This window comes from Clupea harengus, chromosome 26, assembly GCF_900700415.2.
Source record: "Clupea harengus chromosome 26, Ch_v2.0.2, whole genome shotgun sequence".
Taxonomy (NCBI): domain Eukaryota; kingdom Metazoa; phylum Chordata; class Actinopteri; order Clupeiformes; family Clupeidae; genus Clupea; species Clupea harengus.
This window is the reverse complement of record NC_045177.1, coordinates 7743737-7760255: the sequence shown is the minus strand read 5'-3', so window position 1 is coordinate 7760255 and position 16519 is coordinate 7743737. Positions and strand designations below refer to the sequence as shown.

General features: G+C 44.6%; 2 protein-coding genes across 2 annotated transcripts; one reads left to right on the top strand and one right to left on the bottom strand.

The window, feature by feature from the left end:
- The first annotated feature begins 2227 nt into the window (after window positions 1-2227).
- On the top strand, window positions 2228-10644 carry LOC116219900 (RNA binding protein fox-1 homolog 2-like). Its single transcript, XM_031564026.1, has 6 exons — window positions 2228-2290; window positions 2824-2977; window positions 4510-4555; window positions 7123-7223; window positions 9711-9792; window positions 10060-10644. The coding sequence occupies exons 1-6, from the start codon at window positions 2242-2244 to the stop codon at window positions 10102-10104; spliced, it is 477 nt and encodes a 158-aa protein (XP_031419886.1). The 5' UTR covers window positions 2228-2241; the 3' UTR covers window positions 10105-10644.
- A 3152-nt stretch (window positions 10645-13796) lies between these two features.
- LOC116219862 (retinal cone rhodopsin-sensitive cGMP 3',5'-cyclic phosphodiesterase subunit gamma-like) lies at window positions 13797-16330 on the bottom strand. Its single transcript, XM_031563909.2, has 4 exons — window positions 16105-16330; window positions 14807-14919; window positions 14522-14562; window positions 13797-14324 (listed from the first exon to the last, which is right to left on the bottom strand). Exons 2-4 carry the CDS (start codon window positions 14905-14907, stop codon window positions 14248-14250), a joined length of 219 nt encoding a protein of 72 aa, XP_031419769.1. The 5' UTR covers window positions 14908-14919; window positions 16105-16330; the 3' UTR covers window positions 13797-14247.
- Between the last annotated feature and the right edge of the window lie 189 nt (window positions 16331-16519).

Genomic DNA, 16519 nt, shown 5'->3' with positions numbered 1-16519 from the left:
TGGTGGTGTGGTGATGTCAATGTGGCCGATGAAAGCCTCCCCTCCACCCCCCTGCCCCCGAATCTTGAAACCACTTTTAATGTGAGGAAGCTGGCTGGCTAATCACAGTAATGGCTGTTTCTGTTCTATCAGTTTTTGGATATGTGCAAGTATATGTGTGTGTGTGTGTGTGTGTGTGTGTGTGTTTAAGGCGGGGGTACTGTTTGCATAATGGTCCATGGTGTGTGTGTGTGTGTGTGTGTGTGTTTTGTGTGTGTATGTGTGGTTGCAGTGAAATTGCCTGGCAGCGTGTGTGTCCTTGATTTGATTTGTCTTGAGGTGTGACATATGCATTTTCTTCCCCTCTCTATCTCTCTTTACCCCCCCTCCCACGTGCAGCATCCTCCATCTCCTCAGTTCTCCCTCACAGCCTTCTTAGACCATTGGGAACACTCAGATTCCCCCTCTCTATCTCTCTTTCTCTCTCTCCCCCCTTCTTTCTTGCTCTTTCTCTCCTCCTTCTCCGTCTCTCTCCGTGTGTCACGGTTCGATGGCCTTGTACATGAAGCGGATTGTGTCAGTGCCTGGTGTTTGCTTCTGGGGATCGAAATGTTCACTCTCATTCTCTCCTTTATGTTATCTCCCATCTCTTCTCGTGGTTGCCTTTCATCCAGTACGAACTGGCATTTCTCTCTCTCTCTCTCTCTCTCTCTCTCTCTTTCTCATGTATTCCTTGCATCCTTTAATCTGGCTCCCACCCTCTGGATGATGACATGATTTCTTTTTTTGTTCTTTTAATTGGGGAGGGCTGCCGGATAGTTGATTGGTCCAAATTCCTGCATCTGATGCTTGCTGATTGGCTGATGTTCTGTTTTCCTCCTCACATCTGATCATGTGATGCCCACTTAATTGGCTGTGTGTGATTTTCTACGGTGTTCTGTCTCAGTGCATCTTTTTTTTTCTTTAAATTCCGCCGCAGGATAAATGTAGCTCTCCTCTCTCTCTTATCACAAAACAGTGAAATGTCTCTCTCTCTCTCTTTCTTTTTTTAGCTTTGATGTCTAATGTGGGTCTTACAGCAGCTTCAAAGATTATATAACTTTTGAAGCTAATTTTAAAAATATAATACTCAACCTAGAACAGAACATTAGTCTTGGTGTACTAAGATTGTTACACTTGATTCTAGTAATTGTTGTTAAAAAATCCATCTGTTTTTATTTAAAGCACACAGTATTTTTATATTCAGAATGTGCACATATGCAGTCTGCTGTGTGTGCATGTGTATCTATGAGTGTGTGTGTGTGTGTGGTGAGCTATGTATGGTATGTCTTCAGCTTCCTCTCTCTAACTCCTTCTTAGGTCAACAACGCCACAGCCAGAGTGATGACCAACAAGAAGCTAGTTAGCCCCTATGCTAACGGAGAAGCCCTTACAACTCTCCCTTATGGTAAGCTTACTGCTCAAGACACGACCATCTAACCGTGTTTCACGCAAAACTCACCGTACGATTACATTATATTCACTTCAGTGTTCTGTTACAAGTTCGGTTAGATCAAATCTCTACAGGGGAATATAAATTGCCCTTCTGTCTTTCAATACATAACCATAGAAACTAGAGTTTCTACATTTGTCAAACGATTTGTCAAACGATTAAATGCCAAGAAATGTGTCGTTCAGCTGTTTTCAGGCTGTCTAAACCTATTTTGAAGGGAACATCCAGTCCTAAATATGTATGAATTATGTATGTAGATGGCAGTGTGTCCTCAGGGGACTTGCAGAGACAGTCTGTCTGTCAAACCTCCCTGTTCCTTCTGACCCGCCACTTTCTTAGTTCACACGAGTAGGAACAAAGATGAAAATGAATAGATTTATAAATATTTATATTTACATACAACCATATATTTTACGAGCAGAATTTTACAGATATCATTAATGGTCGCTGCACAGCTACCTTTAAGTATTTGAAAGACTATGTGAAGTGATGGTAAAGCCGGTCTGTCTGTGTTGAGTCTAGGTGAAGTGATGGTAAAGCCTGTCTGTGTTGTGTTGAGTCTAGGTGAAGTGATGGTAAAGCCTGTCTGTCTGTGTTGTGTTGAGTCTAGGTGAAGTGATGGTAAAGCCTGTCTGTCTGTGTTGTGTTGAGTCTAGGTGAAGTGATGGTAAAGCCTGTCTGTCTGTGTTGTGTTGAGTCTAGGTGAAGTGATGGTAAAGCCTGTCTGTCTGTGTTGTGTTGTGTCCTGCAGCAGGCTGAAGCTGAGTCCTATGGTGGGGGGCATGTACGCACCGGAGCTCTACGCCGGAGAAACGCTGGGTAGGTTCCAAACTGCGGCCCACCGGACGCTCCGGACCTCCTGTTCCCCTCCCTGTCACGGCGCGCCCCCCCGGGTGGCCTGAGTCGCTGGTATCTGGCCGAGGCCCTCGGAGCGCGGCCAACCACAGTCCCCCTCTGCCAACTAAAGTCACCCCTGCCATGTACTCTGTGCAGCGGGAGCTAGAGGCTAGAGTGTCCCTGGGTTTCTCTGGGCCTAATTTCTTGCTGTTGTGATACATTTTTAACACCTCTTTCTGCTTGCTCGCTTTCTTTGACCTTTTCTCTTGCTTGCATTTTTGCTTGCTCTTTAATCTCCCTCTCTCTTTCTCCCCCCCTCTCTCTCTCTCTCTTCCCCCCTCTCTTTCCCTCTCTCTCTTTCTCTCTTTCTGTCTTTCACTCTTTTGGCACTACCTAAACAAAAACAAAACACACCAAAAAAAAAAAAGAAGCCAACACAAGACCGTTATCTACACATGCTCAGTGCCTGGTCTTCCGGTGTGTTTATTCACACTCTCTCTTTGTCGTTCTCTTAGTTCCAGGGTTCCCGTATCCGACGGCAGCGGCGGCCGCGGCGGCAGCGACAACGGCCGCCTCGTTCAGGGGTGCCCACCTGCGAGGGCGGGGTAGGCCTGTCTACAGCGCAGTGCGGGCAGCCGTGCCCCAGCCTGCCATGCAAGCGTACCCAGGGTAGGCCACCACCTCCTCAGCCACACACACACACACACACACACACACACACACAAACACACCCACACCCACACACACACACACACACACACACACACACACACACACAGGCTGCAGTAGGTAATAAACAGCTAGTGCCCAGGAGCTCGGCCATAACTGAGTTAAGACTGCAGGCTCTCATTGCAGCCAGGCTGGTGGACGGTTCATTAGTGTGTTGAGGACTGTGATAAGGTAGTTAGCTAAATGAGTCATTTAACCAGTTATTCTAAATGAGATGCCTACAAAGTTGGAGAATATTATGCTGCTGTTTGATAAGAATGAGAACAAGCGCACACACACACACACACACACACACACACACCAGCAGCCGCTGCTTGTGGGTAACTTCACTAAATCCTGCATCAGAGTCTCCATAAATAAGTGATGAGCAAAAGTAGTAGGTCGCTCCAGATAAAAGCTCCTTCCCAATGCCTGCATGTACAAACACAATAATAGCATCATGTAGCCTACTTTGTATAGTGCTATGGTTCAGTCAATGCACTGTCGTACTGCCGAGTCAGTTTGGATGCAAGCAGAATCAGACATCACTATACTTAAAGGCTCGGAGCAGTGAGTCTTTGGAGCAGACATAGCTGACTGATGGAAAGGTAGCTCCACACACTGAGATGAAGCACTGAGTCTTTGGAGCAGACATAGCTGACTGATGGAAAGGTAGCTCCACACACTGAGATGAAGCACTGAGTCTTTGGAGCAGACATAGCTGACTGATGGAAAGGTAGCTCCACACACTGAGAAGAAGCACTGAGTCTTTGGAGCAGACATAGCTGACTGATGGAAAGGTAGCTCCACACACTGAGAAGTCTGCCCTGTCTCCAGTGGTTGTAGCCCTACAGCAGCCTGGACAGTGTGCAACATAGGCATTGACGTGTGACCTTTAAAACTACTAAGGCTGCATCCTGCATGCGTGAGTCAGTGTGTGGGTTTGGGTTGTTGCACTTCTGCAGTGGTGTGGTTTATCACCAGTAGTGCATGCAAAGGAATCATATTGTTCCAGTTTGGGCCGAATATTAATCTGTAACCCTCTGAAATGCTTTTTCCATACAACATGTCAGTGTATCGTTTTACATATGTGGAATGAATCTCCCATATAATGTGTGGGAGGTAGAGAGTATAGCTAAGAGATGTTTTCACATAATAGGACCACCTTCATTGAAGTGGCATTTTAAAACCGTCTGCTGCATGTGTGTGCAATAATCTCCTTCCCTCTCTTTCTCTCTCTTTTTCTCTCTATCTCCTATTTCTCTTTTTCTCTCTGCCTGTGACCTCACCGTCCTCTTCATTTTTCTCTTTCCTCAATTGTCCACTTGGTGGCACCCTCTCCCTGTGTATATATATTTATTTATATATATATTTTAAAATCTCATCCCTCTCACTCTTCCTCCTCCTGTCTCCTCTTCTCTCCTCTCCTCTCCTCTCACTCTTCCCTCTCCCTCCTTCGGTTTCCATGGCTTCCTGTCCTCCCTCCATCTCAGCGTGGTGTATCAGGATGGTGGTTTTTACGGGGCTGCAGACCTCTATGTAAGTATAAACAGCCCTAACGCACCCCAGTTTCATCTCTGTTCTCCCTCCCCCTTCTCAGTCTTTTTTTAGAGTGCTTTTGAGTGTGTGTGTGTGTGTGTGTGTGTGTGTGTGTGTGTGTGTGTGTGTGTGTGTGTGTGTGTGTGAGAAGTGTGACAAATATGACACAGAGCAGTCTAATTGTGAATGAGGGACCAAGAATTGACCACCTTCGTGATAAGAAATTGATGGGTTTTCAAATCTTATGGAGACTAGTTGTATTTCTCTTGCTCTAAGCCATTACTCAAATGCCACAGTTTGCCTGGTTATGTTCTAAAATGTCATCTGAATGGCTCTGTAGCCTCTCTCTGCTTTTCTGAATCAAAGCTAAATCTGGTGCCACATAACACTAGAAAAACACCAGTCTGGATACATTTTGAAGATGCCTTATAACATCTGGTAATCCACTGTGAAGAAAGACGACTTAAACTTAACAACCGTAGCAACGCATTCATCTGAATTCATCAGTGTGATAATTAATTTCCATGTCCAATCACAATTTCAGTCTCGGCTAATGTGTGACGTCCATACATTCACAAATAGCTCTGTTCTAGTATAGTGTGCCTATGACCGTCTCTGTGTATTTGTGTGAGTGTGTGGGTGTGTATGTGTGCGTGCGCGTGTGTATAAACGCGTACTTCCTGTCTGTCTGTGTGTGTCTGTGTGTGTGTGTGTGTGTGTGTGTGTGTGTGTGTGTGTGGTGTGTAGTGTGTGTGTGTGTGTGTGTGGTGTGTATGTGTGCGTGCGCGTGTGTATAACGCGTATTCTGTGTGTCTGTTGTTGTCTGTGTGTGTGTGTGTGTGTGTAAGCGCGCCAGTGTCCAGGTTGACGATAGCTGTTTCTGTTCTCTCTGTAGAGTAGAGTTTCAGGAGTCTGTCATTAGTGCCAGTGTGCCACAGGTAGGGTCCATCTGAAAGCCAGTGTGCATCAATCTTTTGATTTTGTTATTCTTCAAATCTTTAGATACGACTTGGCCATTTTTTTTGAGACTGTAATGGCTTCTCTGTTTTGTTGTTTTCTACTAACTCACCACAGTCTGACTTGGGCGGAGGTGTGGAAGGGGGAGAAAATTGATAAATGAAAGATTAATTAAATTAAATTAATTAAAAGCCCTAACGATCCTCATATCTATGTCAGATTAGCTTTCTGCAGGCATTTTTTTGGGGGGCAATCTTTGGTTATGTATATATTTTAGTTTTCACTTTTTGACTCAAGGCTAAACAAAACAAAGCATCATCGCAAACCTTCTAATCTTACCAACCAATTCCTCTCGGCGGCATGGGGTCTTAAGTTGTGGGCCTGGAAATGTCAACAGGAAATGTCAATTAGCGAAGCACTAGAGGCCTGTGGAATTGATAACACAAGTAATTTGAAGCAGCGTATCAAGACATAAAAAGAAACCCCCTTTTTTTTACATAGGTATTATCTCTTCCTTCAGAAATGGACAAATCTATCTCATTCTGACCCTTCCCAGTATCTCCCTGTGTCCGTTACACCTGTGGCATGCTAGCTGGAATCAATGTCAGCATGCAGGCACACTTATACCACCCAGTTCTCTTCTCCTTTCTCTCTCTCTCCCCTCTCCTCTCCTCTTCTCTTCATTCATCCTCCACTCCCTTTCACACCCTCCCTATTCCATACTCTTCCTGTTTATTCCCCCCCCCCCCCCCATCCCTTTTTAATTTCCCCTCAAACCCCCTTGCCCCCATGTTTATTCCCCATATTTTCCTTACCCCCCTCATTTCTCCTTTCATTTCTCTCTCTCCCTCTCTCCCTCCTTCCCTCTCTTCTTTGGCAGGTGTGTAGGAATGTTGGGAGTTGTTCTAGGCTGGCCATAGGATAGAATGCAGTGGTGTGTGTGATAAGGATTGCCTGTTCATTTTTTTTTGGTTGTTATGAGGTTTTTGGGGGTGCATGCCGTCTGTCTCTCGGTCAGTCTTTGTCCGTCTGTGTCTGGTTGTGGCTATGTGTGCGTGTGTGTGTATGTGTGTCTCCTCTGAAATGACTCTTTTTCCGTTGATGTGGCACCAGTTAATGACTTGCTCACAATGTTTTTTTTTCTTTTCTGTACCCGTGCATTGGGGATGTGGAGGGTGTTGACACAAAGTGATGCCCTCTTTTAACTGTGTTAAGTCCCAGTTTGCCTCTCCCTCTGTGGCAAAAGCACATCTTCCCCTGGTGAATGAGGAAACGACCCTAAACTATCACACACTCAATGCCAAGTTGTGTCTTTAGCAAGCGTGGTGCTAGCCTGCTTGCCACAGAGGAAGAGACACAAGGCGAGGGTTTCTCAGCTATGTTCTCTGAATGATTTTGCATCAGATTGTACATTACTGCCTGTTACCCGCTACTGTATATCAAGTCATTTTTTTGTCTTTATTTTTTGCTCAGTGTTCTGACAAAAGAGGCTTGTTAGGCTACAGTTTAATTTCACTGAAAGCAGTGCAGCAAATCCTTAAACATCTCTCTCTCCCTCTCTCCCTCTGTGTCCCTCCCTTTTTCTCTCCATGCCGGGTGTTCTCCGTTAGGGTGGCTATGCGACGTATCGATATGCCCAGCCAACGGCCGCCGTAGCTGCTGGACCGTCTGCTGCTGCTGCACATGCTGCCGCTCAAGCTTACAGTGATGGGTAAGGATTAGCATCTGTGCTAATGCTATGTAGCATTTCTTTCTGTTTTGGAAAGTGCTGTTGATGTATGTGTGAACAGTATTTAATGTGATGGGTCAGTGTGAAGAGAAAAGGAATTAGGTAGAAATTTCACAAATATGAATACCTTTATTGTCATTGTCCATCGTACAACACGATTCAGTGTGCAGTACCAAGCTACATAGAAGGAATGAAATATAAAATATAAATATCGTTTTAAACAATTTGATATAAACTGCATATTCATACTGCATTGCTGCTCATGTTTTAAGTGCAGAGCAGACATGTAGCAGCTCCACATGATTAAATAGACATATGCCTGTGTGTGCTCAATTAGAATACAATCTTATGGCCTTATAATCAGTGGTGTCTTGGCTGCTTGCTTCAGGAGGGTTATTGCTCTGGGATGGGGTCTATTCCTCAGTGTAGCAGTGTGGGCTATGGTGCACATATAGCGCCCTCTGGTGGGCAGGAGAGTGAAAAGGTGTTGGAGAGCTGTGTAGCGGCGTTGCTAATGGTGATGGCTCTATGGAGACGGTGGGAGCTGTAGATATCCTTGAGGTGGTAGCTGGGCTCGGTTTTCTCTGCAGCGGTTCAGCTAGTGTACCACGAGGATGCTGCCAATAGAAGGTGGTAGAAGGTGACAAGCACATTTTTTTTGCTCAGGTTTTCTCTCTATAGCGGTCTTAGAAAGTAGAGCTGTTGTTCTGCCTTCTTTAACAGCGCTGTGCTATTGGCAATCCATGAAACATCCTCCGACGTGTGCCCGCCCAGGAACTTTAAAGCTTGATTGTCTTTCTACCAAGTCACCATTGATGAAGAGCCGTGTCCACCGCTGCCTTTCCTGAAGTCGACGATAAGCTCCTTGGCCATTCTGGTGTTCAGAGATAAGCTACTGCATTGAGCAGCATCTCGCCATGCGCTGGACCCCCCACCCCCCGCCTCCCTCTGTAGCCACACTCGTTATCTGAGACCAATCCGATCACTGTGGTATTGTCCACATATTTAATGAAGGTGTTTGTAATGTGGACAGGAGCGCAGTCGTAGTTGGAAAGGGAGTACAGAACCTCAGAACACAGAACCTCAGAACCCAACTCCTGAGGAGCACCAGAGTTTAGTATTAGTGGAGGAGTGAGGCCTTCCCAGTCTGACTGACAGAGGTGCAGAGGTGTTGGTTGAGGCCCATATCCAGGTGTCGGTTGAGGCCCATATCCAGGTGTCGGTTGAGGCCCATATCCAGGTGTCGGTTGAGGCCCATATCCAGGTGTCGGTTGAGGCCCATATCCAGGTGTCGGTTGAGGCCCATATCCAGGTGTCGGTTGAGGCCCATATCCAGGTATTGGTTGAGGCCCATATCCAGGTGTTGGTTGAGGCCCATATCCAGGTGTCGTTTGAGGCCCATATCCAGGTGTCGGTTAAGGCCCATATCCAGGTGTTGGTTGAGGCCCATATCCAGGTGCTCGGAGACCAGTTTGTTGTGAGTGCTGTGCTGTGCTGTAGTCAGTGTGTGTCTGACCCAGTCCCTTCATGGCTGTCGAGGTGAGCGTGACTGGGTGGAAGTCATTGTGGCTGATAGTGGCTGATCTCGTAGTATCCTACCATCTATCAGTGAGGCTGCGCCTCCAATAACCGTGTGTTCATTTGATGGGAGCTGTGCCTGAATTGCAGATAGCAGATCCTTTTAGTAGAAGTAGTATCACCTCTTAGTATTCATGGCACCGCGCTGCCCCTGTTGAGATGCATCCAAATGATGTGTGTGAGTCATTGGCACCTTTTGTGTCAGTGTGTGTTGAGCGTTTGTGATCCAATTAGCACCGTGCTACAATCTCACAGCTGTAGCAGGCCAGAGTAGAGTGAAGCATGGCCTGCTCACAGCCATGCCAGGCTCTCCACCCAGTTCACACAGTCACTGGCGTTACCTGGTGGTAGTTCTGGTGTTATCACTAAAGTAAGACCATTTGTGAAAATTGGATTGAGCCATGTTTCAGTACCTTTCCAAGAAAGCCGGAGAGCTTTGGTAGTGCTAGCAAAAAAATGAACAATACTTTTAAATAAACAAGGTTCACATGTCTCTTATATTTCACTGAAATGCTCGGTAGCATGGTATGAGTGAGAAACAGGATTCTTGTCATGTTTCAGGAAGGGGTAAATGAGGTACACCCTATGCAGCGATTACTCCTCCCAGGATTCCGAGTGCTTTCCCGTGTCTCCCGTTACCCGTTCACACACTCTTCTACCGACCGCAAGGGCAGCCATGCGTGACTGTTCTCCTCTTCCCCACTTTACCTTGAAAGCAAAGACAGTGAAAGGCTTGAAAGCATATTATGAATCCGCTACAGAAGGATCATGTGTTCAGTGTGTAGTTTAAAGCGCTTTGACTGTGATCATGTGTTCAGTGTTTAGTTTTAAAGGCATTGTCTCTGACTTGTCACAGTGTTGATTTACATCCCGCTCCTCTGTCCCCCGTAGGTACGGGCGAGTGTACACCACAGACCCTTACCACGCGGCCCTGACCCCGGCCGCAGCTGCCGCGTACGGAGTAGGAGCGATGGTAAGAGTCCTTCTCCCCATCTGTCCGTCCATTTCCTGTTATTTCATAAGTCAATGCCTGCATGATTGACCAAGTCAACTTGAGATGGCATTTAACATTTTACGAAATGCTTCTACAGTGTCAGGATGCTAACAAACTATTTCTTAACCTATATAATCTTTATTACAATTATATTATTATACAATTACACAATCAAAATTTCTGAGTGGATACGATAGGATTACTGATGTGTCTGTTTTGTTCTTTTTTTATTCATTTTTTTGACAGGCTACGTTGTACAGAGGTGGATACAGTCGATTTTCTCCATATTGATAACGCCCGAGTCTTTCCTGGAACACGTCCCCCCCTCCTTTTTGGATACTCTTTAACTGATTCGAAAGAGCCCCACCCCCCCCTGCAGCTGCGGAGTGCAATTGCATCTCTTTCTGTGGTCTTGGTAGGATTCATACTATATCCGATGCACATACTCTTGGTACAAAAGTATATATTCAGTAAGGAAAGCAGTCGTGTCAACACAATGCAAGTTTATTTCCATATTGAATAACAGTTAACCACCAATTTAATTTGAACAACAAAAAAAAACAAAAAGAAAGAAAGAAGAAAAAAAAAAAAAAAAAACATGGCTGTCTTGAAAAATGCACGGCTCTAAGCTCAGAACAGTTATTCCTTTGTATGACTCGTATCTCTGCACAAACGCATGCAGTTATGGCCTCAAATTCTTCCAGTTTTCCAAATGAACTGTGTTTTGCACACAAACTGCAAAAATGGACGTGCGGTCGGCCGTGACGCTCCGTCAGCACTACATCACTTCATACACACACTGGCCACCTGGGCTTCCATGGACACCAAGGGGGGAGGAGGAGGAGGAGGTTTCGAGAGGGAACCTGATTGGCTGGGCAATGATGACGGCGACAGGGAACCGTGTTGGCTGTTGGCATGACGGCGACAGGGAATCGTGCTGGCTGTTGGCATGACGTGAGCACAAAAACGACGAATGCGAAAGGTGCCACAGCGAACCCATTCGAGGACTCGGAAACCCTTTTTATTTCATTTGGCGTCAAAGAGGGTGACGCGCTCGCAGATTGTTACAGGCCTCGACGAACCGCCGCGCACGGAGTGGGTTTTCTTTGTCACATGTACACGCTTTCAGTTGAGTTGCTATAAAAAGAATTATGTTGTACATTTACCTCAAATTTTGTGGTCTCTTGAAATGCAAACCTTTAAAACTGAATAGATATCATATGCAAAGACACTAGATTAGAGAAACATAGTGTTAATTATGGTTTATCATTATGGTTCTAATATAATTATCATTACCCCTTTTAAAGATTAAATTAATCTAGTTACTTAGATATGACTTTCTTTAAAATTATTTAATAAAGATGATAGAGAGCTCCCTGTCTTGAGGAAGAACGAAGCCTTGAAAGCCATAACTGTATTTCTCCATAATTGTACAGTTATGTTTTGTTGTTGTTCAATCAGGCTGTCCCTCTAGAGAAATATAGGCCTGATGATTTTTTTTTTTTGAGAATGCACAGTTGTTAAATTATGCAGTTTTACATAAAACTATTTTTCTTAGTCAGAATGCAGTTCGTTGAGCATTCTTCCCTCCCCAATTTTAATAGTAGTTTAGTCAGTTATGTATGCAAGTAGCTGCCAGCATTAATTGAGAGAAAGTAACTATGATATCCTATTTAAAATATGAAAAGTAAATGATTAATTGTTTTTTTTATATATATCTATATTCTGAATGTTGAATGCCTTTTTGTTTTTTTTCTATTTTGGTTCCAAAGATTTTTTGTCAAAAGCACATTTGCAGCCCATTCTCTTCAGTATAAAACAGCCTTGGTATTGTTGGTCTTATGATCCTTTGGTTTTCCTACCGCTTGTTTTTCTTCCTGCATCAGTAGAAAACGGATAAATCATCCAAACGCTTGCTCTCGTCGTCTCCTCTTTCTCTCTTTATTGTGTAATGCTCTGTGCAGATGGTTTTTTTTTTATTCTGAAACGCCATCTGTCTTCTAAAGACCTTGTATTTGGACTTGGTTCTGTCAGGATGGGTCAAGCGGATATTTCGAAAAGGGTTCCTGTTAATGGAACCCCCCACTCTGGTTTTCAGCGGGCTGGCGTTACCTGGTGGTAGTTTCTGGCGGTATCACTAAAGTAAGACCATTTGTGAAAATTGGATTGAGCCATATTTCAGTACCTTTTTCCAAGAAAGCTGGAGTGCTTTGGTAGTGCTAGCAAATAATGAACAATACTTTTATAATAATCAAGGTTTACAGTAGACACAGACCTCTAAGATGAGTTATATAACCAGGGGCTTGATTTGAGTCCGTGGAAAAAGGACTAAGTGTATTTCATCATAGGAGAATAGATATAGAGGAAAAATGTGAAAAATCAATTTGTAATTTATGGGGTAAGATATAGTTTATTCCTCTGACACAACTGTCAACCAGAGTATTTTATAGAAGTCAATTTAAATGAAATAGAAGACAATAATTTGACTGCTACAAAATGTAATGTGAAATTTCTTTTCTTTCTTCAGCTTAATGTTTTTTGTTTTTTTTCTGAGTTGGGCCTTAGCCATCTGTACTCCTCCCTTTGTCAGTGTTACAAGAAGAGCAAAGACAACGTGTCATGTCCTTTTAGGATCCCTATACTAGTATTTTAAGATGGGCCTTTGCCATTTTTTTCTAGGATTAAAAGCTAGCCCACTCTTTGAAGCTCATGTGTTAACATATCAGTGACGGTACTATGGCAATTTGTCCAACTTAATTCAGTTTTTAACTAAATGGCTGCTGCAGCTGGTTGGCTTGGCGATGGTGTGGAAGATTCCGTTATTCCTATATATCCTCATTCTGCACCTTACTGTAATGTTTTAGCCTTTGGTTTAAAATGCACGTGGCTGTTTTTTTTTTTTTTAATATCTATATATATTATTTTTAATTTGAATTCCTCTGTCAACTCCGATGCCATTTGTGTTGTTCTTTGTAACTGAATGTCCATATAAACAGTTTTTTTTAATATATATCTATATATATACTTTTGCCTGCTTTGTGTGTTTTCACATAGATGCTGCTGTCTGCAGTAATTTCAGTAGCCTTAGTCATGTAGTCATTATTGAAGTGTTCAGTGAGGGATATCGCCACCACGGCTTACGTCGGTTACCTGCCCTGGACTCTCAGTACTGTGACTGGGTAGACCGTTGACCTTCTTTTGATTGCTGTACCATAAAACCTTATCTCATTTTAGTAGGTATTACAGGTTGACCAAAGACCATTTGTGACTTATCTCTTAAAAGTTTGTTTTAAAGATTTTTTTTTTTGAGTGATGAGACAACAGAGGGGTAGAAGTGTTTCACATGGGGTAAAAAAACTGACTCCTGACATTGTGGGAAAATATTTGTATTTAGTGTTTCACACCCTTCACAACCATGACGGTTTCATAGGGTAGGATTTGAACACCCAGTGTTTGGTGGTAGGTATTGCACATGCTTGATACACATTCCCATTTCATTAAAAAAACGTATCTCTGCACAAACAAATAATATACATCAGATCATATAAATACTTCTTAAGGAGAGAAGGTGAGGGTGGACATGGCGAAAGGGGGTGGGGACGGGGGGGATGGATGATGATGGGGGGGATGGACAAGGGGGCGGGGTTTGGGATGGACAAGGGGCGGGGTTTGGGATGGACAAGGGGGCGGGGTTTGGGAAGGACGATGTGGAGGGGATGGGAAGGACGATGTGGAGGGGATGGGATGGACAAGGGGAGGGGATGGGATGGACAAGGGGGGGGGATGGGATGGACAAGGGGGGGGGATGGGATGGACGATGTGGAGGGGATGGGATGGACAAGGGGGGGGGGGTTGGGATGGACAATGTGGGGGTTGGATTGGGATGGACGATGGGGGGGAGGTTTGGGAAGGACAGGGGGGGGGGGGGTTGGATTGGGATGGACGATGGGGGGGGGAGGTTTGGGAAGGACAAGGGGGGGGGGGTGTACTCCTTTATGTTCTCAACTCATAGCAGTCATCAACAAACACCAGTGCAGTGTCCTGGCGTAACGGAATGCCTTATTGCCCCACTATGACCGCTAAAGGCAGCATAATGGGGCGCAAGCAAGATGCCGGAATGTTCCTTTCCCATTGGTCGCACAATAATCTACATGGTCATATTTCTTGGATAGGCATGGTGAGCACATTTCGATGTTGAACAATAGTGATGCTTAACTGCTTAAAGTTAGAGAGCTATGGAGCCTGCCTTGCGTGGTTGCTAATGGTTCTTCTAATCCATGGTTGCCGTGTCAACGGCCAAATGAGCTAATGGCTAAAAAAAAAAAACGTCCCGAGTCGCAATACACTGTAAAGACAGCAAGGCATTCTGGGCCTCTTTAGAGAGGAGGTAGGCATGGAGGAGAAGGGGGGGCAGGAGGGGGTGAAGGAGAGGGACTACACAATTCCATATTTGGCCAGATCGCTGAGCTCCATGTCTCCGAATGCTTCCCATGGGCACACCACTGTGAAGTCTGGAAAGAGAGAGAGAGGGAAGTGTCAGTCATAGTCATTCATGTGCTTCAGAGTCTTTTGGTACTAGTGTGGAGTCGACTGCTTTTATCTTTGAATCTTTGTCTTGCAATATCATTGGCAGTAGTGGGGGGGGTCATTTTGGTATATCAGTCATGTGCTAAGAAAGTATTTGGCTCATAATGTCAAAGGGTCTCACCTGTTCCAAGTCCATCCATTCCTGGGATGTCATCTCCAAACCTGTGGCCAACAGAGAGTGATAAGTAAAACACGAGAAGCGACAATGAAAAGTGAGTAGGTCACAAAAAAAAACATGTAGAGTAAACATGTATTTGATTAAATATTTAAATGATTAATCAAAATTGAATCATAAGGGGGCAAACTGACGTACTGTACTAGTCCCTGGTCTATACCATATATACTGTATATATAATGTTACAGTCAAAAATCGTATGTAATATGTGGTGACTGGTCTTCCACTGACCCCTTCTGGCCAGGCTTGGGGGCCTTGCTCTTGAAGACGCGGGCAGCCCTCTGCTTGAACTTGGGGGGTCCCTTCTTCGCCTCACCTGCAGCATCGCCCATTGCAGTGGTTTTCTGCCAAGAAGAGAGATGCACTTCAGATTAAAGTCTGACAATTATTATATATTATATTTAAAATGTTCCCTCGACACCACCTCCCCCAGTGCACCCCAAGAGATCATTGATATCTCCGTTTGATGAGAAAACCAATCTAGAAATGTTGCTGAAATTCCCGCCATCTGTCTGTCATGTTGTACTCGAAGCATAAATCGCTTCTATTTCTGTATGATCTGCTTCCACTTAGTATTGTGTCAGCCTTCTCCTCAGTACCTGTTAAGTCCACCAATCCCCGCTCATCCTCCTCGACAGCCTAACTTATCAGTCACTACACTGACCCAACTTGAGGGCAGCTTAGTGCTAATTTTGTCGCATTAGGCTAAATGAAGTTGAATCCTCTGGGTAATTCTCCTACACAAACAACTATATTTAACACCGACCCAGAAAAACCTCTCTATTTGCAGCAATCGCTATTTATAGACTAATCCACACACACTAATACTAGAGAGAACGTGATGGGTGTCACGACTACACACAAGTGTTGCCTAATTTCTTAATATAGTGAGATCGTGACATTTCTATACTTGGGAAGCCATCTTGAAGACGACTGAAATCGACTGAAAGCAAGCTTATTCATCCAGTCATATTCATATACCCTGCAGCCGTGATCCACTTAACCTTCAGTGCCCCTCAAACTCCAAGACACAAGACCCTTTTGCTAACTTTGCTAACACACTGTATCTTGCTATGTTGTCAAGTGTATTGCTAGTTTTGCACAGACAAAGTATGATGATTATCAATCACTAGGCATCTCTCTCACACGTTGTCTCTCTTCCCCACGCCCCTACCCCTCTCTCGCTGACTCTCTCGCACACACACACCCCCACACACACACTTTTTCTATTCAGTCCTTTGCATCTCTCTCTCTCTCTCTCCCTCTCTCCCTTCCTTCCTCCCTCTCTGTTTATCTATTTCTCACAAATGCTTGCTCTAGAACATGGGTGCTTCTCAGTGGTTCAAACTCAACTAATAACTCGAATAACTGTTTCCACATGCAGTCTTTGCCATTTGCATTTGAGTAACAGTCAGAAAAGTGCCCCACAGAATCAAGTCAGTGTTAAAATGGTTACAGTACCAGTCCCTAGATACTAAAGCACAAACACTACAAATCAGAGCCGCAGTAGTCATGTAAAAGTCACTCACCTTGCTTGCTCAGTGAAGTGGGGGAAAGCTGGCTTGATGTGCTGCTTGTGAGCCAGAGGTTGGGTTTCGTCAACTCCTTAGTGTTTTTCTGCACTCTCTGAATTCAGGGCTTCCCCTGTCTGCCCCGTCCCTGTCTTATATACCCAGCACACCCTAATCTCTCCTGATGTACAGCCCTTTTGACCTCAGGCACCCTCCCTCAAACCGCTCAGCTTCTGTCACGCGGGGGATGAGACGACTCAAAAGATGAAGGCAGGGCGGTGGGGGGGGGGGGGGGGGGTATTTTAAAGGGCGCTTATGAGAGATTTAGCTGTTGTGTGTATGCATTAGGTAACCTGAGAGGTAAACATGTGCATGGAACATAAACATTTGCATGGAACATAAACATAAACGTGTGACAACAGGTGGATATCAT

What these genes read in the sequence shown, in the direction of transcription:
- LOC116219900 (XM_031564026.1), top strand. Translation starts at nt 2,242, where the DNA reads ATGGTGGGGGGCATGTACGCACCGGAGCTCTACGCCGGAGAAACGCTG. An exon ending in CTACGCCGGAGAAACGCTGG is followed by an intron (nt 2,291 to 2,823) that starts GTAGGTTCCAAA and finishes TCGTTCTCTTAG; the next exon opens with TTCCAGGGTTCCCGTATCCG. An exon ending in CGTACGGAGTAGGAGCGATG is followed by an intron (nt 9,793 to 10,059) that starts GTAAGAGTCCTT and finishes TTTTTTTGACAG; the next exon opens with GCTACGTTGTACAGAGGTGG.
- LOC116219862 (XM_031563909.2), bottom strand. Translation starts at nt 14,907, where the DNA reads ATGGGCGATGCTGCAGGTGAGGCGAAGAAGGGACCCCCCAAGTTCAAG. An exon ending in CCCAAGCCTGGCCAGAAGGG is followed by an intron (nt 14,563 to 14,806) that starts GTCAGTGGAAGA and finishes TGTTGGCCACAG; the next exon opens with GTTTGGAGATGACATCCCAG. An exon ending in AATGGATGGACTTGGAACAG is followed by an intron (nt 14,325 to 14,521) that starts GTGAGACCCTTT and finishes CTCTCTTTCCAG; the next exon opens with ACTTCACAGTGGTGTGCCCA.